At 42.8% G+C, this 22710-nt stretch overlaps 1 protein-coding gene across 1 annotated transcript in view; it reads left to right on the forward strand.

Moving 5' to 3' along the window:
• LOC311138666 (proline-rich protein 12-like) overlaps nucleotides 1-15046 on the forward strand; it is a gene marked incomplete at both ends in the record, with an annotated part of 34522 nt that extends 19476 nt beyond the window's left edge. The window contains 11 exons of the mRNA XM_084173446.1: nucleotides 5606-6311; nucleotides 6499-7055; nucleotides 9532-9648; nucleotides 9848-9981; nucleotides 10165-10435; nucleotides 11012-11216; nucleotides 11472-11591; nucleotides 11912-12009; nucleotides 12214-12348; nucleotides 13178-13273; nucleotides 14912-15046. Coding sequence (XP_084029572.1) covers nucleotides 5606-6311; nucleotides 6499-7055; nucleotides 9532-9648; nucleotides 9848-9981; nucleotides 10165-10435; nucleotides 11012-11216; nucleotides 11472-11591; nucleotides 11912-12009; nucleotides 12214-12348; nucleotides 13178-13273; nucleotides 14912-15046 — 2574 coding nt within the window. The remainder of the gene's footprint in view (nucleotides 1-5605; nucleotides 6312-6498; nucleotides 7056-9531; nucleotides 9649-9847; nucleotides 9982-10164; nucleotides 10436-11011; nucleotides 11217-11471; nucleotides 11592-11911; nucleotides 12010-12213; nucleotides 12349-13177; nucleotides 13274-14911) is intronic.
• Between the last annotated feature and the right edge of the window lie 7664 nt (nucleotides 15047-22710).

Consider the following 22710-nt stretch of genomic DNA (forward strand, 5'->3'; position numbering starts at 1 on the left):
ACATCAAATTATGTTGGAAGGTAAAACCAAATCATATATATGGATGTGGCTGTAAATACTGCATTATCATTCTCCATCAGCCAGTGTGCTTCAATAGGACAAAGTAGAAAGAGTCACTCTATGCTACCAGTTGGAATTATAGTGTTGTATATAACAATATACAGTGAACTCCAAAAGTATTGGGACAGTGACACATTTTTTGATATTTTGTCTCTGTACTCCAGCACTTTGGATTTGAAATGATACAATGACTATGAGACTATGAAGTGCAGACAATCAGCTTTAATTTGAGGGTATTCATCCATATCGGGTGAACAGTTTAGAAATTACAGCACTTTTTGTACATAGTCCCCCCATTTTAGGGGACTAAAAGTATTGGGACAAATTCACTTATATGTGTATTAAAGTAGTCAAAATATTAGTATTTGGTCCCATATGTCTAGCATGCAATGAATGCTTGTGACTCTACAAACTTTTTGGATGAATTTGCTGTTTGTTTTGGTTGTGTTTCAGATTATTTTGTGCCCAATAGAAATGAATGGTAAATAATGCATTGTGTCATTTTGGAGTCACAAATATTATACCCCCAAGACAAGCTAACCTCTCACTGTTACAATAACAGGGGAGGTTAGCATTTTGGGGGGGAATGATATTTGTGCGTCTGTAACTTTCTCACTCATCATTATTCACAATTAATTCAGGACTCTCCGTAATCTTGGTAGCATCAACATTAATGTAGAAGTGTTTAGAAACATATTCTATTCTTATTTACAATAAAAGTGACTCCAAAATGACAGAATACGTTATTTACCATTTATTTATATTGGGCACAAAATAGAAATGAAACAAAATACCCTCAAATTAAAGCTGACAGTCTGCACTTTAACCTCATAGTCATTGTATCATTTCAAATCCAAAGTGCTGGAGTACAGAGCCAAAACAACAACAAATGTGTCACTGTCCCAATACTTTTGGAGCTCACTGTATTCCACTCATTTATTGATACTCTGTAAGATGATGAATTTCAAGCAGACAGGCGATACTGTATCAGTTGACAAGTCACGTAGAAATGTTGCATGGGGCTGAAATGGCATACAACACTGTGCTACGTTTTTACAGTAGCAAACTGCTTGTCAATACTCCTATTTCTGATGATTTATCCTACGTATGTACTGTATAAGGATAATGAAACTGTAAGACTGGCATACACTACATTACCAAAAGTATGTGGACACCTGCTCGTCGAACATCTCATTCCAAAATCATGGGCATTAATATGGAGTATGGGACCCCCTTTGCTGCTATAACAGCCTCCACTCTTCTGGGAAAGCTTTCCACTAAATGTTGGAACATTGCTGCAGGGACTTGCTACCATTCAGCCACTAGAGCATTAGTGAGGTCGTGCACTGATGTTGGGCAATTAGTCCTGGCTCGCAGTCTGCGTTCCAATTCATCCCAAATAATGTTTGATGGGGTTGAGGTCAGGGCTCTGTGCAGGCCAGTCAAGTTCTTCCACAAATATCTCGACAAACCATTTCTGTATGGACCTCGCTTTGTGCACGGGTGCATTGTCATGCTGAAACAGGAAAGGGCCTTCCCCAAACTATTGCCACAAAGTTGGAAGACAGAATTGTTTAGAATGTCATTGTATGCTGTAGCGTTAATATTTCCCTTCACTAGAACTAAGGGGCCTATCCCGAACCATGAAAAACAGCCCCAGACCGAACCATGAAAAACAGTCCCAGACCATTATTCCTCCTCCACCAAACTTTACAGTTGGCACTATGCATTGGGGCAGGTAGCGTTCTCCTGGCATCCGCCAAACCCAGATTCGTCCGTCGGACTGCCAGATGGTGAAGCGTGATTCATCACTCCAGAGAACGCGTTTCCACTGCTCCAGTGTCCAATGGCGGTGAGCTTTACACCACTCCAGCCGATGCTTGGCATTGCGCATGGTAATCTTAGGCTTGTGTGCGACTGCTTGGCCATGGAAATCCATTTAATGAAGCTCCCGACTAACAGTTCTTGTGCTGACTTTGCTTCCAGAGGCAGTGTGGAACTCGGTATTGAGTGTTGCAACTAAGGACTGACAATTTTAATGTGCTTCGGCGGTCCCGTTCTGTGAGCTTGTGTGGCCTACCACTTCACTGCTGAGCCTTTGTTGCTCCTAGACGTTTCCACTTCCAAATAACAGCACTTACAGTTGACTGGGGCAGCTCTAGCAGGAAATACATTTGACGAACTGACTTGTTAGGAAGATGGCATCCTGTGACGGTGCCATTTTGAAAGTCACTGAGCTGCCAATTGATACAAATCATAAAGAAAATGTGTGCATGTCAAGTTATAGCCAAATACTGTATGGAAAATTATATTTACCATCTACTATTCTTTCTATTCAGGACTTCAAAAAGAACAGTGTTGAAATGTGTATCTTGTATTTTTTGCTATTGGATTGAATGGTAGTTAAATTGACTAAATGGTGAGCCTATCATCATTATCTGATGTATTGGTGACTAAATAACATTTTCTCATGGTATTTCACAAAAAACGTGGATTTTGCATGAATGACTCAGGGGTGAAAGATGTGTGAAACCCCAATGAATGAACAATCAAATGTTCTGAACATAAGATAGGTGGGCATTACAAGTGTTTTGTACTTAGAGTTTAGAAAATATCCCACTGGGTACAAACTGGTTGAATCAACGTTGTTTCAATGTAATTTGTCAACGTATTGTGACGTGGAAAATACATTGGATTTGAAAAAGGTAATCAACTATCGTTTTGAGGTTGTCAACCTCAGGATTATGTCATCATGGTAACCAAATTTAAACATAGACAAACATTGTATAAAATATGTTGAATTTGTACCTTTAAAACAATGTCAGATTTTCACTGTTATATCCACTGTCAGAAGAAAAAAAACTATAGGCTGGGCAGCACCTCCAGCTGGAGAATTGATCCATCTTCAGCTACATTTTACATTTTAGTCATTTAGCAGACGCTCTTATCCAGAGCGACTTACAGTTAGTGAGTGCATACATTTTCATACTATAGCTACCCTCCCATCCAAAGTTTTAACCAAGCCCAGCTATTATATTTGTCACTGACTTTTAGCAATGTGCTATTGTGAGAGTGATTGTTGAGAGATCTCCATTTAATAACTAAATAGAGTCACTGTTGCTGTCATTCCAAAGGGTAGGTTTAACAGAGCAAATATGTGACCATACTTTATCAATCATCAGTGATGCTATTTGCAAAGTCATCAACAGCTATTGTTTCAATTCAACCCAGATTTAAACTAAAAATAGACAATACATTAGGCCTAGGGTTTCAAATGTAATTATATTTAGTGATATTGAATTTAGTGTTTGGTTATCAACGCAACCAAATATGGCCAAGCTTCCTGCCATCCAGGACCTCTATACCAAGCGGTGCAGAGGAAGGCCCTAAAAATTGTCAAAGACTCCAGCCACCCTAGTCATAGACTGTTCTCTCTGCTACTGCACTGCAAGCGGTACCGGAGCGCCAAGTCTAGGTCCAAGAGGCTTCTAAACAGCTTCTACCCCCTCTTTTACGCTGCTGCTACTCGCTGTTTATTATCTATGCATAGTCACTTTAATAACTCTACCTACATGTACATATTACCTCAGTTACCTCGACTAACCGGTGCCCCCGCACATTGACTCGGTACCGGTACCCCCTGTAAATAGCCTCGCTATTGTTATTTTTACTGCTGCTCTTTAATTATTTGTTACTTTTATTTATGTATTTGTTATTCTTTCATAAAACTGCATTGTTGGTTAAGGGCTTGTAAGTAAGCATTTCACTGTAAGGTCTACACCTGTTGTATTCGGCGCATGTGACAAATAAAATTAGATTTTATTTGATATCAACATTTGAAGGAGATGTATCTTCTGCTTGAAATGTTCCATCTGTGCCACTGACTTAAGTCTGGCTTTAATTCCAGTTTGTCTACAAATTAAAAATGAATATGTTGGATTCACGTCTCCAACTCAAACAAAAATCGAAGTTAAAGAATAGGACTAAATCAAATCAAACTGTATTTAAAGTTAATTTAAAGTTTGATTTGATTTAGTCCTATTCTATAACTTAGATTTTTGGTTGCGATGGAGACGTGAATCCAACATATAAATTATTAATTTGTAGACAAACAGGAATTAAAGCCAGACCAAGCAGAAGATCAAAATCTTCTTCAAATGTTGATATTTGGTTGCATTGACAACCAAACTCAATTCAATATCACTTTTGAAATACAATAATATGAGTAACCCATCCATGGCCACATTTTGAGGTTACTGTAACTATACATTTCTTATGTTATCATATAAAACATACATGTTCAAGATTGCATGCATAGGTCATCGCAGGTCTGTGGAGATCTTCACAACTGCTGTAATAATCTCTGCAGAATCTCGAGCGGCATTGATCACTTGCACCATGTCCTTTTATTGTAATCTCAACTGCAATCCAGGTCATTTGGTTCTGCTATTAGATGAAGCACAGTGATATCACATTAATCTATTGTATAAATAAACAAAATATCTGACTTTGTATTCCCATTTGAACTTTGCTGTGCATTTATATGGTTGAAAGCGCAGTGATAGACATTTGGGTGACAACTAAACCAAAAATCGGACATTGTTTTTCTATTGGAATTTGGTTGTGCTTTTAGATGTTTGAAAGCATAGTGATAACACATTGGAAAATTCTACTAACTTTTGGCATTTTTTTTGAGTGGGTGAATATCGATTGTAATCTCATTGATCAACGTCTCAACCAAATATTTGCCAATGATCCACGTTGAAATGACGCAGTGTGCCCAGAGGGATACCACTTACATCTGAAAAATGTACAAATGTAAAAATGTGCCAAAGTGATTGAAAAGAAACTGTCAGGACAGCCAAAACAGATGACCTCACCATTTGGCTGTGCTTTGAAGATGCATTAGAGGTGTGTGTCTATGTGAGGATGTGTGTATGTGAGGCTGTGTGTGTGTGTGTGTGTGTGTGTGTGTGTGTGTGTGTGTGTGTGTGTGTGTGTGTGTGTGTATCTACATATAACTGTGTGTGTGAGGCTGTGTGTAAGGCTGTGTGTGTGTGTGTGTGTGTGCGTATCAGCAGCCTATAGAGGGCGAAGCGGAGACATGAGTCTGAGGTGATTGACAGCAGCCTCTCTGACTGACAATAAAACAGAGAGAAAGGGAGAAGAGAGAGAAGGCTGTTGCCAGGGTAGCTGTTGCCATGGTTACCCAATTATATTTTATTACCACCCTGAGACCCCCCCTGCTGTTGTTAAGGTGAACTACCTCTATTCAGAGGAAGATAAAGGTTTCTAAACCCCAACACAAAGCATGGAAAAATACAGTTATATAGCATTTATGGAGATATTACTACTGGTTTTTGTCCAAGCTTTATTATAATAAAATATTTAAAAATATATATTTTCCCATTCACACCTTTTTGTCATTATTTATCCTGCCATTCATTTTCTTGTTATTTCTTTCCTCTCCTGTCTTATCTGCACCTCACCTTTCCTCTCCCCTCTCTTTTCTCCTCTCCTCATCTCCTCTCTCCCCTCCTCTTAGACAGAGGACAAGCCCCCGGAGCTGAAGTCTAATTTCATGGCCTCCTTCCTGGACTTCCTCAAGACGGGGAAGAAGCAGCCTGAATCTGGACCTGGTGGACCACAAGACCTCGGAGGGCCGGTGGAAGGAGCTGAAACTACAGACTCTTCCTCCCTGAAGGGTAGGATCCTGTCCCCGCCTCCCCCTCCACTGCCCCCTCCTCCACCCCCTCCGTTTGGGGACAGTAGCGAGGACGGGCTGAGCCCCTGCAAGCGTCTGGACGACGAGCTGAAGAGGAACCTGGAGACGCTGCCATCCTTCTCCTCCGACGAGGAGGAGGACTCTGTCAGTAAGAACCAGGACCTGCAGAAGAGCATCTCCTCTGCAATATCTGCCCTTTACGACACGCCCCATTCGCTGGCTGCAACCGTGGCCCCGCCCCCTCCCAGCCCATCTCCGCCCCAGAGCCCATTGCTGCCACCAACGCCGCCACTCGTGGCCCAAACGCAGCTGGACTTGGCCGATCTGGAGGAGCAGGACGATGACGTGGAGACACACATGCAACTTCACAACACGCAGGCCAACGCACAGCCAAATACACCGTCCCCAGAACAGGTTGGACTGAATGGAATGGACGGAGAGGACGAACAACAAGTGGAGATGGAGGAAGAGGAGGAGATGGAGAAGGAGGAGAGGGTAAAGGAAGACCAGAATGTAGAGCGCGGGGGTGTGGAGGAAGAGGTAGAGGAGAGGGAAGAGGAGGAGGAGGGGGAGGAGGAGAGAGAGCCTGAGTTTGAGATGCTGGATGCTCCTAAAGTGGAAGGTGAGTAGCCTACAATCTCAGATATTCTGAAATGGTCTGACAAACAGTAGTTAATTTCCAAAGATGTAATATACTCTGAACCCCTCCCCAGATTCTCCATCCAGGCCTCCCCTCGCCCCCACAGCCCCCTCTCCCCCATCCCTCTCCCTCTCCCCATCCCTTCTCACTTCTTCCTCCCCCTCCCCCCTACCTCCCCCACCCCTCTCCCCACCCTCCCCTCTGCCCTTCCAGCATGTGGATGATAAAGAGGAGCAGCAGCAGCCGTCCCCCAAACAAACCCACCACCCCCACCACAACCCCTCTGCCTCTCCTCCCCCCAGCTCCTCTCCCCCGACCCTGCCCTCTCCACCCTCCCCTTCCCCTGCAATGCCCCCCTCCACTACCCCCCCTCCCTCCTCCTCCCCTCCCCTTTCGGATGCTCCAGAGCTGGCCCAGCCTTCCTCCTCGCCCTCCTCTTCCCCACCCTCACCCCCCACCCCTGAGGATGCGCCAGCCCCCAAGATCACCTCTCTGCACCTGGCCAAAAAGCAGGACAATGCGGCCATCGCTGGAGAGAGCGAGGAGGAGGACAGCGAGAGTGGCGGTGAGGGCATCTTCCGGGAGAGGGACGAGTTTGTGGTGCGGACTGAGGACATTGGCACGCTCAAGGTGAGGGCTTCTGGCATTCACTGTGGGGGGTGGTATGTCATGTCTTCACACACACACACACACACACACACACACACACACACACACACACACACACTTACAATGCCTTCAGAAAGTAGTCATATTCCTTGACTTTTTCCACATTTTGTTGTGTTACAGCCTGAATTAAAAATGTATTAAATTTAGATTTTGGGGGACTGGCCTACACACAATACCCCATAATATCAAAGTGGGATCATGTTTTTATAATTTTTTACAAGCTAATAAAAAATGAAAAGCTGACATGTCTTGAGTCAATAAGTATTCAACCCCTTTGTTATGGTAAGCCTACAAATGTGCTTAACAAGTTGCATAATAAGTTGCATGGACTCCCTCTGTGTGCAATAATAGTGTTTAACATGATTTTGAATAACTACCTCATCTCTGTACCCCGCACATACAATTATCTGTAAGGTCCCTCAGTTTAACTGTGAATTTCAAACACAGATTCAACCACAAAGACCAGGGAGATTTTCCAATGCCTCATAAAGAAGGGCACCTATTGGTAGATGGGTAAAAAAACAACAACATTGAATATCCTTTTGAGCATGGTGAAGTTATTAATCCTTAAGAGACACACCCGTGCGTCAATCTAAGTAACATAATAAAAAAAAAAACATCAAAATCCTTCAGTTTAAGCTAGAGATATCAATCCACCCCATCCGCCTTGTCGGCCTTCCGCATCTGCAGTGGAAGGTGGCCGAGCTACAGCGGTGTTTGTCAGACCATGAGACATCCCGAAAATCGGTCTTCTCACGAAAACGTCTGTAGCGTCCGAACGGCTCTAAGACCCCCACAAGTGTCACGGGACTCGTCTGAAGTCGGTAACGCTGATGTGCCAACTTCTGTCTGTAGCGTCCAACCGTTTGGGCAACAAACTAATATCCGTTTTGCTCTACGACCCCCACAAGTGTCACAGGACTCGTCTGAAGGTAACCCATACAAATAAATGGAAGTATGGAGGTAGTTTAGTGCAAACAACAATAAGGGGTTAAATATGTGTCGAAACAATATATAATATTTCCTGAGCTTTCTTATATCTCCTAGATATAGGACAGACACTTCAAAACCTTATTCTTTATTATCAATTTTTAGCCAATTTTTTTGCCATTTATGAACGTGATTTTCTGTCACGATCGTCGTATGGAGTAGACCAATGCGCAGCGTTAGTTGCAAACATATTTATTTATTTAATGAATGCACGAACAAAACAACAAAACGAAAACGTGACGTCCTCGGTATAACACAACCGACACGGCAACAAACCAAAACGGAACAAGATCCCACAAACACAAAGGGAAAACAGACAGTTTAAATATGGCTCCCAATCAGAGACAACCCGCAACAGCTGACACTCGTTGCCTCTGATTGGGAGCCACTCTGGCCAACATAGAAATACAATAACTAGACACTCAAACTCAGCACACAAACACAATGAATCTACACACCCTGGCTCAACATATAGAGTCCCCAGAGCCAGGGTGTGACATTTTCAATGCGTTTCTATGGGCTATAGTAGTAAAGGCGAAGTTCAATATTTTATCAAATAATAAAAAATTTAAAAATTGGGTTACCTAAAGGGGTCTTAAAATTCCAAATCAAATAGCTAAATGATCCATGGCATGACCATATTAAAACAATCCCGCCCCTCCCCAGAGGTTAATTACACTTTGGAATACAATACATCCAGTCACTACAAAGATACAGGTTTTCTTCCTAACTCAGTTGCCGGAGAGGAAGGAAACCGCTCAGGGATTTCACCATGAGGCCAATGGTGACTTTAAAACAGTTACAGAGTTTAATGGCTGTGATAGGAGAAAACTGAGGATGGATCAACAACATTGTAGTTACTCCACAATACTAACCTAAATGACAGAGTGAAAAGAAGGAAGCCAGTAAATAATAAAAATATTCCAAAACATGCATCCTGTTTGCAATAAAGTAAAGTAAAACTGCAAAAAATGTGGCAAAGAAATGAACTTAATGTCCTGAATACTAAACGTTATGTTTGTGGCAAACACAACACATCACTGAGTACCACTCTTCATATTTTCAAGCATGGTGGTGGTGACTGCCATCATGTTATGGGTATGCTTGTCATTGGCAAGGGAGTTTTTTGGGGGGATAAAAATAAACGGAATAGAGCTAAGCACAGGCGAAACACGTGTATGTGACAAATAAAATGTGATTTGATTTTATTTGGGTGTGAATACTTATGTAAATGAGATATTCCTGTATTTCATTTTCAATACATTTGCAAACATTTCTAAAAACATGTTTCCACTTTGTCATTATGGGGTATTGTGTGTAGATGGGTGAGAATAAATATCTATTTAAGCTATTTTGAATTCAGTCTGAAACACAACAAAATGTATAATAGGTCAAGGGGTATGAATACTTTCTGTAGGCACTGTACATACTCTATTTGTCTCTGCAGATGGCCCTGCAGACCGGCCGTGAGCCACCGCCCATCTGGAGAGTGCAGAAAGCCCTGCTGCAGAAGTTCAGCCCCGAGATCAAAGACGGACAGAGGCAGTTCTGTGCCACCAGCAACGTGAGTTACTCACATCCCCTTTAAGACTCTCTCTTTAATCTTAAAGTACAATCCAGCGATGGATGCAAGGATTTACAATCCAGCATGAGATCGTCATGATATTTGTACATATATTTTGAAGCTACACATTGTTTGTTTATAATGACTCAAATTATTATCTCTCTATAAATATTTCTCTCCTTTTCTCTCTCTCTCTCAGTATCTGGGCTACTTTGGCGATGCCAAGATGCGGTACCAACGTCTCTATGTCAAGTTCCTGGAGAATTTCAATAAAAAGGATTATGTCCGTGTGTGCTCACGGAAACCCTGGCACAGACCTGGACTCATGTTGAGGTAGGTTTGTGTTGTTTGTCCCTGCGTGTTTGCCGTACTCCTCTGGGTCTTGATTCATACGTGCCCAACCCCATGTAGAATCGTAGCCCTACCCCCATGCACTTGTGTAGATCTGAAATTATTAGATAGGTGTAACTGTAAGCAATATCCTGCAAAATTACTCATTTTTGTGTACCTTGATAGGCGTCAATCACTCCCATCGCTTCCCAAGCCACCTCTCCCTGCCCTCAGTCAAACTCCACCCCGATTGGAGCGAGATGAGAGGGAGCGGAAGGAGAAAGAGAAGGAGCAGAAAGAGAAGGAGCAGAAAGAGAGGGAGCAAAAAGAGAGGAAGCAAAAGGAAAAAGAGAAGGAGCAGAAAGAGAGGGAGCAGAAAGAGAAAGAGAGGAAACAAAAGGAAAAAGCGAGAGAGCAGAAAGAGAAAGAGAGGGAGCAGAAAGAGAAAGCGAGAGAGCAGAAAGAGAGGGAGCAAAAAGAGAAAGTGAGAGAGCAGAAAGAGAGGGAGCAAAAAGAGAAAGCGAGAGAGCAGAAAGAGAGGGAGCAAAAAGAGAAAGTGAGAGAGCAGAAAGAGAGGGAGCAAAAAGAGAAAGCGAGAGAGCAGAAAGAGAGGGAGCAAAAAGAGAAAGCGAGAGAGCAGAAAGAAAGAGCGAGAGAGCAGAAAGAGAAGGAGCAAAAAGAGAAAGCGAGAGAGCAGAAAGAGAAGGAGCAAAAAGAGAAAGCGAGAGAGCAGAAAGAAAGAGCGAGAGAGCAGAAAGAGAAGGAGCAAAAAGAGAAAGCGAGAGAGCAGAAAGAGAAGGAGCAAAAAGAGAAAGCGAGAGAGCAGAAAGAGAAGGAGCAAAAAGAGAAAGCGAGAGAGCAGAAAGAGAAGGAGCAAAAGGAGAAAGCGAGAGAGCAGAAAGAGAAGGAGAGGGAGCAGAAGGAGCGAGAGAGGAGGGAAAAAGAAAAGGAGCGAGAAATGGAAAAGGAGAGACAGCGAGAGAAGGAGAAGAAGGAAAGAGAAGAAAAAGAGAAGAGGCATCCACCACCTCAGGAGAAGGTGGAGAGAAGGAGCAGTGAAGAGGACCGAAAGAGAGTGAGGGAGGAGAAGAGAGGAGGAGGAGGAGATAAGAAGACAGAGCGCCCGTCGAGGGCGAGGCCCGTGAAGGCGGAGCCTCCACCCAAGAAGAGGAAGAAGTGGCTGAAGGAAGTCCCCTCTGACTCAGACTCCTCCCCAGATGGGCCGAGTGAGGACCAAGGTGAGGGACTGTGTATGTTTGTGTGTGTGTGTGTAACTGTATGTTAATGCAATTTTGGTATGTATATTTATATGTAATGCCTTGGCTATAATTCAGAGAGTTAATTCTTGTGACGCACTGGAGCCCCAGGTTCAAACCCACTCAGTGACATATTCTATCTCTCACTCGCTCTCTCTCTGTCTCTCTCTCTCTGTGTCTCCCTCTCTCTCTGTGTGTCTCTCTCTCTCTGTGTCTCTCTCTGTCTCTCCCCTGTAGCCCCATTGAGAGGGGGGGTGAACAGTCGAGCCATGAGGGAGATGTTCAGGAGTTATATAGAGATGCTGGTCAGTACGGCACTAGACCCCGACATGATTCAAGCCCTGGAGGACACAGATGGTGAGAGGGATGGGGTCGTGGTGTGAGCAGACGAGTGGGTGATGATGTGATCAGGTATGGGGTCAATTCAATTTCAATTCAGTCAATTCAAGAAGTAAACTGAAATTAAATTTTTCGCAATGCTTCTCTATGATAATTTGGAATTAGAATTTCAGTTTACTTCATGAATTGACTGAAATCAAAATGGAATTTACCCCAACCCTGAGTGTGAGAGAAAGAGAGTGTTGATCAAAAATAAGTGAATGAGAGTAGGATTAAGGAAGAAAGATGTCATGAGATAAGTCATAAGGACTCTATGTCCCTCCCTCTCTGGCCCCCAGACGAGTTGTACCTCCCGCCCATGAGGAAGATTGACAGCCTCCTCAACGAACAAAAGAGGAGACTGTTAAGGAGAATCAACATGAGTGGCCAACACCAGGTACGTCTGTCTGTTTAGTTGTAGAAATGCTGATACCTGATGTGATACCTAATTATGAAAAGTACCTGTTGTGTTTGGAGTTTTACCATATCTCCATTCAACTTTCTCACTATCATATTGACAAGTGAAAGCTTTAAAACAGTTGAAATTACTACTTCTCCCTCTCCCCCTCGCTCCCTCCATCTTTATATTTTTCTTCTTTAGGAGACTCTGCATATGTTCCCCAAAATGACGGCGGACCCCCTGGACTCTGGAGTGGTCAAAGTGCACCTCGGCGGTGAGTGCTACAACCGTAAAACCCTCAACTGCATCAAGAAGAGCACCACGCCCAAACAGCAGGTGAGTGAACCACATCCGGTCACACCAATGTATCCAATCTGCTGCACTGTGGCTAACCCTGGCCTCGAAAATGGTGTCTGTGTGTTGTGGAAGCCGAGTAGAAGAGACAATTCTGTCTCACAAGAACTGGAGTAATATAGTCTGGACCTGTTAGTCACTTTGCTTTGTACATTAACTTGTATCTCAGTGGTTTTAACTCGGTCTGGATGGTGCAAACAAAGCTAAACCATGACGCCGTCCTTCTTTACACTTGCGTTGTCTCGTTCTTTCTAGTCTCGCGTAGCCATACCTCCAAAAACGTTGTTGTCACGTCCTTTGGAGGTCTGGAGAATTTTGTATAAGCCGAAACGGTTTGAATGGTCTACATCTTTAGGGATTTTACATTTCAAGAACTCTCCCCCCACATGCCCGTTGAAGGAGTGCTGCATGTTAAGCCTCGCCCAAGCAAAGCATTTGATTGATTTGATGTGTTTGATTGTGTTTGATTGGTGCTGCGTGTTAAGCTCCGCCCAAGCAATGCATTTGATCGGTTTGACGTGTTGCAAGGCGTCACTGATTGACTCCGGGTCTCCACCCCTTTTTAGCCACTTTCGGCCATAGACTTAACCAGGCTTCCTGGTTCTCGACGAGGCTGTTTCTTCTTTTAGCGTTGTACAAGTGTACTTGTATTTTTAGTGGTCCTCTGAAAGTATGTGAAGTGTGAAAACATAGTAGACTAGGCCTTTTACCTATTCTACCTCAGTCCAAGAGAACCGGGGAGATTCCCTAATAAATGTTTTCCTCTCTCCTTTCCCTCCATCCCGTTTTCCCCTCTCTCTGTGACTCTCAGGACCTCAAGCTGTCCACAGAGACGTGTCGTGTCTATAGCCTGTATCATTCCCTCCATCACTACAAGTATCACACCTTCCTGAACTGCAAGAAGGAGGTAAGACTCAGCAGCACAATCGCTTTTCACAACACTGACCTTCCAACACCCCTCTCTTTTCTCTACGGCATTGTTGTTCTTCTCTACTTTCTTCCTGTTTCTCTCTCTCTCTCCCCTCTCTCTCTCTGTTTCCATTATGGTACGAATAATTCAAATGGAGCACTGGGTATTCACTTTTGTTGTGAAAGGTTGGCTGTCATATGTGGGTGGCTGTGTTGTGCTTGTATAAACATAATCACTTTATTATCCATCCTAGAGTGGATATTTGATTTGAATAGCATCAATTCATGTTAGATGTATATGCAACATGTCTATACTCTGGCCTTGAAGACTGAATAAAGCGGTAAATAGATGTAGAGAAATATAATTGAGAATAAAGGTTTTGAAGTATGGTAAAATACACTACATGACCAAAAGTATGTGGACACCTGCTCATCTAACATCTCATTCCAAAATCATGGGCATTAATATGGAGTTGGTCCCCCTTTTGCTGCTTTAACAGCCTCCACTCTTCTGGGAAGGCTTTCCACTAGATGTTGGAACATTGCTGCGGGGACTTGCTTCCATTCAGCCACAAGAGCATTAGTGAGGTCGGGCACTGATGTTGGGCGATTAGGCCTGGCTCGCAGTCAGCCTTCCAATTAATCTCAAAGGTGTTCGATGGGGTTGAGGTCAGGGCTCTGTGCAGGCCAGTCAAGTTCTTCCAAACCGATTTCAATAAACCATTTCTGTATGGATCTCGCTTTGTGCACTGTAGCATTGTCATGCTGAAACAGGAAAGGGGCTTCCCCAAACTGTTGCCACAATGTTGGAAGCACAGAATCGTCTAGAATGTCATTGTATGCTGAGCGTTAAGATTTCCCTTCACTGGAACCAAGGGGCCTAGCCCGAACAATGAAAAACAGCCCCAGACCATTATTCCTCCTCCACCAAACATTACAGTTGGTACTATGCATTGGGGCAGGTAGCGTTCTACTGGAATCCGCCAAACCCAGATTTGTCCGTCGAACTGCCATATGGTGAAGCGTGATTCATCACTCCAGAAAATGCATTTCCACTGCTCCAGAGGCCAATGGCGGCAAGCTTTACAACACTCCAGCCGGCACTTGGCATTGTGCATGGTGATCTTAGGCTTTTGTGCGGCTGCTCGAACAGTTCTTGTGCTGACTTTGCTTCCAGAGGCAGTTTGGAACTCGGTAGTGAGCGTTGCAACCGAGGACAGACCATTTTTTACGCGCTACGTGCTTCAGCACTCGCCGGTCCCGTTCTGTGAGCTTATGTGGCCTACCACTTCGCGGCTGAGCCGTTGTTGCTCCTAGACGTTTCCACTTCACAATAACAGCACTTAGAGTTGACCGGGCCAGCTCTAGCAGGGCAGAAATTTGACAAACTGACTTGTTGGAAGGGTGGCATCCTATGATGGTGCCACGTTGAAAGTCACTGAGTTCTTCAGTAAGGCCATTCTACTGCTAATGTTTGTCTATGGAGATTGCATTGCTGTGTGCTGGATTTTATACACCGAATCCACTAATTTGAAGAGCCGCATACTTTTGTATATATACTGTAAATAATAATAATAATAATTATCTTTCTTGGATAATAATAATATATTCTATTCTCTTTCTCTATCCCCCCCAGACGGACAGTATAGAGCAGGCAGCGGAGGACCCTGGTCAGGAGGAGGTGGTGCAGCAGTGTATGGCCAACCAGGACTGGCTGGAGACCCTCTTCAACTCCTTCATCGACCTGCTGACCCTCAGCACCAAAACCTGATGAGGGAGGAGGGGGCCGTGTCCGAAATATTACCCTATTCCCTACATAGAGCACTACAATTCCCCAGGGCCTATATGGAGAATAGGGTGCCATTTGGAAAGCAGAATGTGGGTTGGAGAAGGGAGGGGAGGGAGGAGGTATACAGTATTTGGGAGACAAAGCAAGAGAGTTGGAGTGGAGAACACTGGACTGTACCAAGATGGAGAGAGAGGGGGGTTTCAGACCCTACCACTCTAGTTCTTGCCCAGCGAGAAAGAGAGAACAGGCTATGTTTGGTCTGTGAGTACGGTTGAGTTTTAACTTAAAATGGATGCTACAATGAACTGTTTTTAGCAGTTTTTTTTTTTTTTTCTCTCACAAAGTATCTCTTGACTAAAGAAAAGAGAAGGACTGAGGAGGAGGCGGAGTGAAAATAGTGAATGTGTGAAAGGGTACGACGTCTGCCACTTGACCTGAACGGGGAAAGCAGGAGACCACCGTGAATCAGTCAGCACTACAGGAAAGATTGCGATCTACATCCAAACATGCACGGGCACACACACATACACACATAAATACACACACGCACACACACACCAACATACAAACACTATATATATACGTATATGTATTAATAATTATGATTTGTATTATTTATACAAGGAAATTACCCTCCCTAGCTGGGATTGTTTGCTGTTGTTATTTTAAATAATGTTTTTTATTAGGGTATACATGAAATGGCCTACCCGAAATCCTTTGCTCAGTCCCCCTTTACTGCTGAAGGAAGAAACGAGTGGAGGGGAGCAAAACTGAGGTGAAGGGAGGGAGGGGAGAGGGAGGTGAGAGGAGTGTGTGATGTTCCCTTTTTTCTGTCTGCCTAAATAAATTGTGAGGGGGGGAAATGTATTTAAAAACTAAGCAAACTGTGTTCTTTATGTTTGTTCTTCAAAAGACAATGAGAGCAGAGTTTACACCTGAAGTTAATAAATTAAAATAAATATCTGTTCGCTTTCTAAAAGAAAGCACTGTGGTTTTAGGGAGGTGTAACGGTTAAAAAGCGTATAAAATCTGTGTTGACTGTTTTTATTTGATCTGTTTGTTGTTTATGATAATTATTATTTTTGAGGTTTACCTATTTGTTCAAGCTCTTTTTTTCTCTGTAAATATTGTACAGTTATTTCAGTCTCTAAAGCCCAGTTCCTCTTCTGTACATGATATTCCTGTATTTGACAAAAGCAAATAAAAAATTGAAAATGATGAAAATGACAGGGAAAAACAACTTTAGCTGTAATTTTGTTTTTCCTCCTAAAACTTTATAAGAGAATGCATTATAGTAAGTGTGTGGTTGACCACATATCAGGGTTGAGGTCAAATCCATTTAAATTCACTGAAATTGCAGTTCCAATTAGACATTTTTTGAAATTGGAATTGGAATTTGGTGTACTTTCTGATTTGGCTGGAAATATGATTTTCCCAACCCTGGACCACATGTACTATTGTTAGTAAAGTACACTATATATACACAAGTATGTGGACACCCCTTCAAATGAGTGGATTCGGCTATTTCAGCCACACCCGTTGCTGACAGGTGTATAAAATTGAACACACAGCAATGCAATCTCCATAGACAAACATTGGCAGTAGAATGGCCTTACAAATGTATTCCCTGCTAGAGGTGTCCCGGTCAACTGTAAGTGCTGTTATTGTGAAGTGGAAACGTCTAGGAGCAACAACGGCTCAGCCACGAAGTGGTAGGCCACATAAGCTCACAGAACGGGACCGGCGAGTGCTGAAGCACGTAGCGCGTAAAGAATGCTCTGTCCTCGGTTGCAACGCTCACTACTGAGTTCCAAACTGCCTCTGGAAGCAAAGTCAGCACAATAACTGTTCGAGCAGCCGCACAAAAGCCTAAGATCACCATGCACAATGCCAAGTGTCGGCTGGAGTGGGGTAAAGCTTGCCGCCATTGGCCTCTGGAGCAGTGGAAACGCGTTTTCTGGAGTGATGAATCGCGCTTCACCATATGGCAGTCTGACGGACAAATCTGGGTTTGGCGGATGCCAGTAGAACGCTACCTGCCCCAATGCATAGTGCCAACTGTAATGTTTGGTGGAGGAGGAATAATGGTCTGGGGCTGTTTTTCATTGTTCGGGTTAGGCCCCTTGGTTCCAGTGAAGGGACATCTTAACACTCAGCATACAATGACATTCTAGATGATTCTGTGCTTCCAACTTTGTGGCAACAGCTTGGGGAAGCACCTTTCCTGTTTCAGCATGACAATGCTGCCGTGCACAAAGCGAGATCCATACAGAAATGGTTTATTGAGATCGGTTTGGAAGAACTTGACTGGCCTGCACAGAGCCCTGACCTCAACCCCATCGAACACCTTTGAGATGAATTGGAACGCAGACTGCGAGCCAGGCCTAATCGCCCAACATCAGTGTCCGACCTCACTAATGCTCTTGTGGCTGAATGGAAGCAAGTCCCCGCAGCAATGTTCCAACATCTAGTGGAAAGCCTTCCCAGAAGAGTGGAGGCTGTTATATCAGCAAATGGGGGACCAACTCCATATTAATGCCCATGATTTTGGAATGAGATGATGGACGAGCAGTTGTCCACATACTTTTGGTCATGTGGTGTATGTTGACCTGAAATTGTCTGAAAAAATACAGGAATGAAACAGCTCAGATTGGGGACGAGGGGATATAACAAAGGTGGGTAGGGTTTCAGAGGTACAGACTGATCCAAAAGAGAGGAATATAAAGACAGCAAATAAATCAAATGGAGATGCTGTGTATGAGTAAGTCCCCAGCAAACCAAAATTGTTTATTTGAAAGTTCCCAGAACATTCGTTAGGTTGAGGCAAATGTTCTCAAATCAGAAACTGTCCAGTTGTGCGGATGATTATACAATGTACAGTGGGGAGAACAAGTAATTGATACACTGCCGATTTTGCAGGTTTTCATACTTACAAAGCATGTAGAGGTCTGTAATTGTTATCATATGTACACCTCAACTGTGAGAGATGGAATCTAAAACAAAAATCCAGAAAATCACATTGTATGATTTTTAAGTAATTAATTTGCATTTTATTGCATGACATAAGTATTTGATACATCAGAAAAGCAGAACTTAATATTTGGTACAGAAACCTTTGTTTGCAATTACAGAGATCATACGTTTCCTGTAGGTCTTGACCAGGTTTGCACACACTGCAGCAGGGATTTTGGCCCACTCCTCCATACAGACCTTCTCCAGATCCTTCAGGTTTCGGGGCTGTCGCTGGGCAATACAGACTTTCAGCTCCCTCCAAAGATGTTCTATTGGGTTCAGGTCTGGAGACTGGCTAGGCCACTCCAGGACATTGAGATGCTTCTTACGGAGCCACTCCTTAGTTGCCCTGGCTGTGTGTTTCGGGTCGTTGTCATGCTAGAAGACCCAGCCACGACCCATCTTCAATACTCTTACTGAGGGAAGGAGGTTGTTGGCCAAGATCTCGCGATACATGGCCCCTTCCATCCTCCCCTCAATACGGTGCAGTCGTCCTGTCCCCTTTGCAGAAAAGCATCCCCAAAGAATGATTTTTCCACCTCCATGCTTCACGGTTGGGATGGTGTTCTTGGGGTTGTACTCATCCTTCTTCTTCCTCCAAACACGGCGAGTGGAGTTTAGACCAAAAAGCTATATTTTTGTCTCATCAGACCACATGACCTTCTCCCATTCCTCCTCTGGATCATCCAGATGGTCATTGCAAACTTCAGACGGGCCTGGACATGCGCTGGCTTGAGCAGGGGGACCTTGCGTGCGCTGCAGGATTTTAATCCATGACGGCGTAGTGTGTTACTAATGGTTTTCTTTGAGACTGTGGTCCCAGCTCTCTTCAGGTCATTGACCAGGTCCTGCCGTGTAGTTCTGGGCTGATCCCTCACCTTCCTCATGATCATTGATGCCCCACGAGGTGAGATCTTGCATGGAGCCCCAGACTGAGGGTGATTGACCGTCATCTTGAACTTCTTCCATTTTCTAATAATTGCGCCAACAGTTGTTGCCTTTTCACCAAGCTGCTTGCCTATTGTCCTTACACAGCTCTCTGGCAAATTAATTACTTAAAAATCATACAATGTGATTTTCTGGATTTGTGTTTTAGATTCCGTCTCTCACATTTGAAGTGTACCTATGATACAAATTACAGACCTCTACATGCTTTGTAAGTAGGAAAACCTGCAAAATCAGCAATCAAATACTTGTTCTCCCCACTGTATGTATAAAACATTTGCCTGCTGTTGCAAGAACGTTCCCTTTCACATTTAGTTGCGGCAGTATGTTCTAAAAATATTACTGGTACATTGTGTTATTACATTAACTGGAAACCTAATGAGAACGTTTGGGAAATGTTTGGTGGTGGTTATTACAGATTGTTGTGCACAACATTTTAGTGAATGAGAACATTCCAAGGATATTTAATTGAAAAAGTTTTCTGGAAGAAAATAATAATTTGTTATCAAAACATTATTTGAATGCTTTTGGGATGTTATCATCCTATTGTTAGATAAAATCTTAACTAGAACTTAATGGGAATCTTATTACGCCAGTTACAAGTCTGCATCTGTGAAGTTTCTGATCCAATCAATTTAATAATTTATTCTGTGTGAAAATGCTGACAAAACGTATTTTCTGTGACAGCCCCAGAAGAGTTTCAGAGGATTTTACCCCTATTGATTATTTTTCCTATCCAAGGCAGACACTGTGACAGTACTGTACAGCAGGAATGGTTTATTTATATTTCAACATGAGAAACCATATGCATTTTACACTACAGCAAATGTTGGAGGGGAAAGGAAGTATATACACAGAAGAATGAATGACAACATGTTGGAAGAGAAAAATGCATGTTACTCAAAAGTAGTGATACCCTTTCCCTTCACTTGACAGGGACAGACACCTGCACAATAACTGCTCCCACATCATTGATTACAATCATCATGTACCTGTTATTCCCTCTCCAGTCCAATTGTGATATATGTTCCACATTGGGATAATGTCCTCAGAGTGGAGTGTCTCCTTGTTTGGGTGGAGTGTACAATTACAGGTACAGGAACACACAAACACACCACACACTCAACCAGATCTTTCCCCCTGTTACAAGCAAATGGCATTGCACACTTGGACATAAGTGGGGGTATCTCCAGGAGAGGAACCAGAGTGGAAAATAGAGGATATGGAAGGTAAACAACGATTGCCAAGGAATCTGAGGACTCTATTCTCTGCTCCTTGTCCTTTCTCTAGCGTTTTTCTTTTCTTGATGAATGTACCTGGCTAAACAGTGATTCTAAGAGTGGTATTTTGGTGGGTGATGCTACCGTATACAGTACATTCAGACTAGTGCTACACATACTGACAGATGAGGTGGGGTACAGAAACACGCTTCAAAGTAAAGTGCTTTCAGGTAAATGGATGAAAGGCGCTATATCAGTGGTGTAAAGTAACTAAGTAAAAATACTTTGAAGTACTACTTAAGTATTTTTGGGGGCTATCTATACTTTAATATTTATATTTTGTACAATTTTTACTTTTACTCCACTACATTCCTAAAGAAAATATGTAGTTTTTACTCCCATACATTTTCCCTGACACCCAAAAGTACTTGTTACATTTCGAATGCTTAGCAGGACAGGAAATGTGTCTAATTCACGCACTTATCAAGAAAACAGGTGGTCATCCCTACAGCTTCTGATCTGGTGGACTCACTAAACACAAATGCTTTGTTTGTGAATGATGTCTGAGTGTTGGAGTGTGCCCCTGGCTATCCATAAAAAAATCAAATAAATTGTTCTGTTTGGTTTGCCTAATTTAAGGAATTTGAAAGGATTTATAGCATTTACTTTTAATTTTGATACTTAAGTACAGTACCAGTCAAAAGTTTGGACACACCTACTCATTCCAGGGTTTGTCTTTATTTTTACTATTTTCTACATTGTAGAATAATAGTGAAGACATCCAAACTATGAAATAACACATATGGAATCATGTAGTAACCAAAAGAGTGTTAAACAAATCAAAATATATTTCATATTTGAGATTCTTCAAAGTAGCCACCCTTTGCCTTGATGACAGCTTTGCACACTGTTGGCATTCTCTCAACCAGCTTCATGAGGTAGTCACCTGGAATGCATTTCAATTAACATGTGTGCCTTGTTAAAAGTTAATTTGGGGAATTTATTTCCTTCTTAATGCGTTTGAGTCAATCAGTTGTGTTGTGACAAGGTAGGGGTGGTATACAGAAGATAGCCCTATTTGGTAAAATACCAAGTCCATATTATGGCAAGAACAGCTCAAATAAGCAAAGAGAAACGACAGTCCATCATTACTTTAAGACATGAAGGTCAGTCAATGCGGAAAATGTCAAGAACTTTGTTCAAGAAGTTTCTTCAAGTACAGTTGCAAAAACCATCAAGCGCTATGATGAAACTGGCTCTCATGAGGACCGCCACAGGAAAGGAAGACCCAGAGTTACCTCTGCTGCAGAGGATAAGTTCATTAGTGTTAACTGCACCTCAGATTGCAGCCCAAATAAATGCTTCACATAGTTCAAGTAACAGACACATCTCAACATCAATTGTTCAGAGGAGACTGTGAATCAGGCCTTCATGGTCGAATTGCTGCAAATAAACCACTACTAAAGGACACCAATAAGAAGAAGAGACTTGCTTCGGCCAAGAAACACGAGCAATGGACATTAGACCGGTGGAAATCTGTCCTTTGGTCTGATGAGTCCAAATGTGAGATTTTTGGTTCCAACCGCCATGTCTTTTTGAGACGCAGAGTAAGTGAACGGATGATCGCCGCATGTGTGGTTCCCACCGTGAAGCATGGAGGAGGAGGTGTGATGGTGCTTTGCTGGTGACACTGTCTGTGATTTATTTAGAATTCAAGGCACACTTAACCAGCATGGCTACCACAGCATTCTGCAACGATACGCCATCCCATCTGGTTTGGGCTTAGTGGGACTATAATTTGTTTTTCAACAGGACAATGACCCAAAACACACCTCCAGGCTGTGAAAGGGCTATTTGACCAAGAAGGAGAGTGATGGAGTGCTGCATCAGATGACCTGGCCTCCACAATCACCCGACCTCAACCCAATTGAGATGGTTTGGGATGAGTTGGACTGCAGAGTGAAGGAAAAGCAGCCAACAAGTGCTCAGCATATGTGGGAACTCCTTCACGACTGTTGGAAAAGCATTGAGAGAATGCCAAGAGTGTCATCAAGGCAAAAGGTGGCTACTTAAATTTGGATTTGTTTAACACTTTTTTGGTTACTACATGATTCCATATGTGTTATTTCATAGTTTTGATGTCTTCACTATTATTCTACAATTTAGAAAATAGTAAAAAAATAAAGAAAAACCCTTGAATGAGTAGGTGTGTCCAAACATTTGACTGGTACTGTATATTTAAAACCAGATAATTTTAGACATATTATTCTTTTACTGGGTGACTTTCACTTTTACTTGAGTCGTTTTCTATTACTTTTACTCAAGTGTGACAATTGGGTACTTTTTCCACCACTGTGCTATATAAATACAAACCAACCTCTATCTCTCTTCCTCACCCTCTCTTCATCATCCTATGCTGTAACTTCATTCTATACAGTAACTTCTTGTAATCTTTATTTTCTCTCCTCC

This window comes from Coregonus lavaretus (genome assembly GCF_964263955.1).
Source record: "Coregonus lavaretus genome assembly, chromosome: 2".
In the NCBI taxonomy this organism is placed as follows: domain Eukaryota; kingdom Metazoa; phylum Chordata; class Actinopteri; order Salmoniformes; family Salmonidae; genus Coregonus; species Coregonus lavaretus.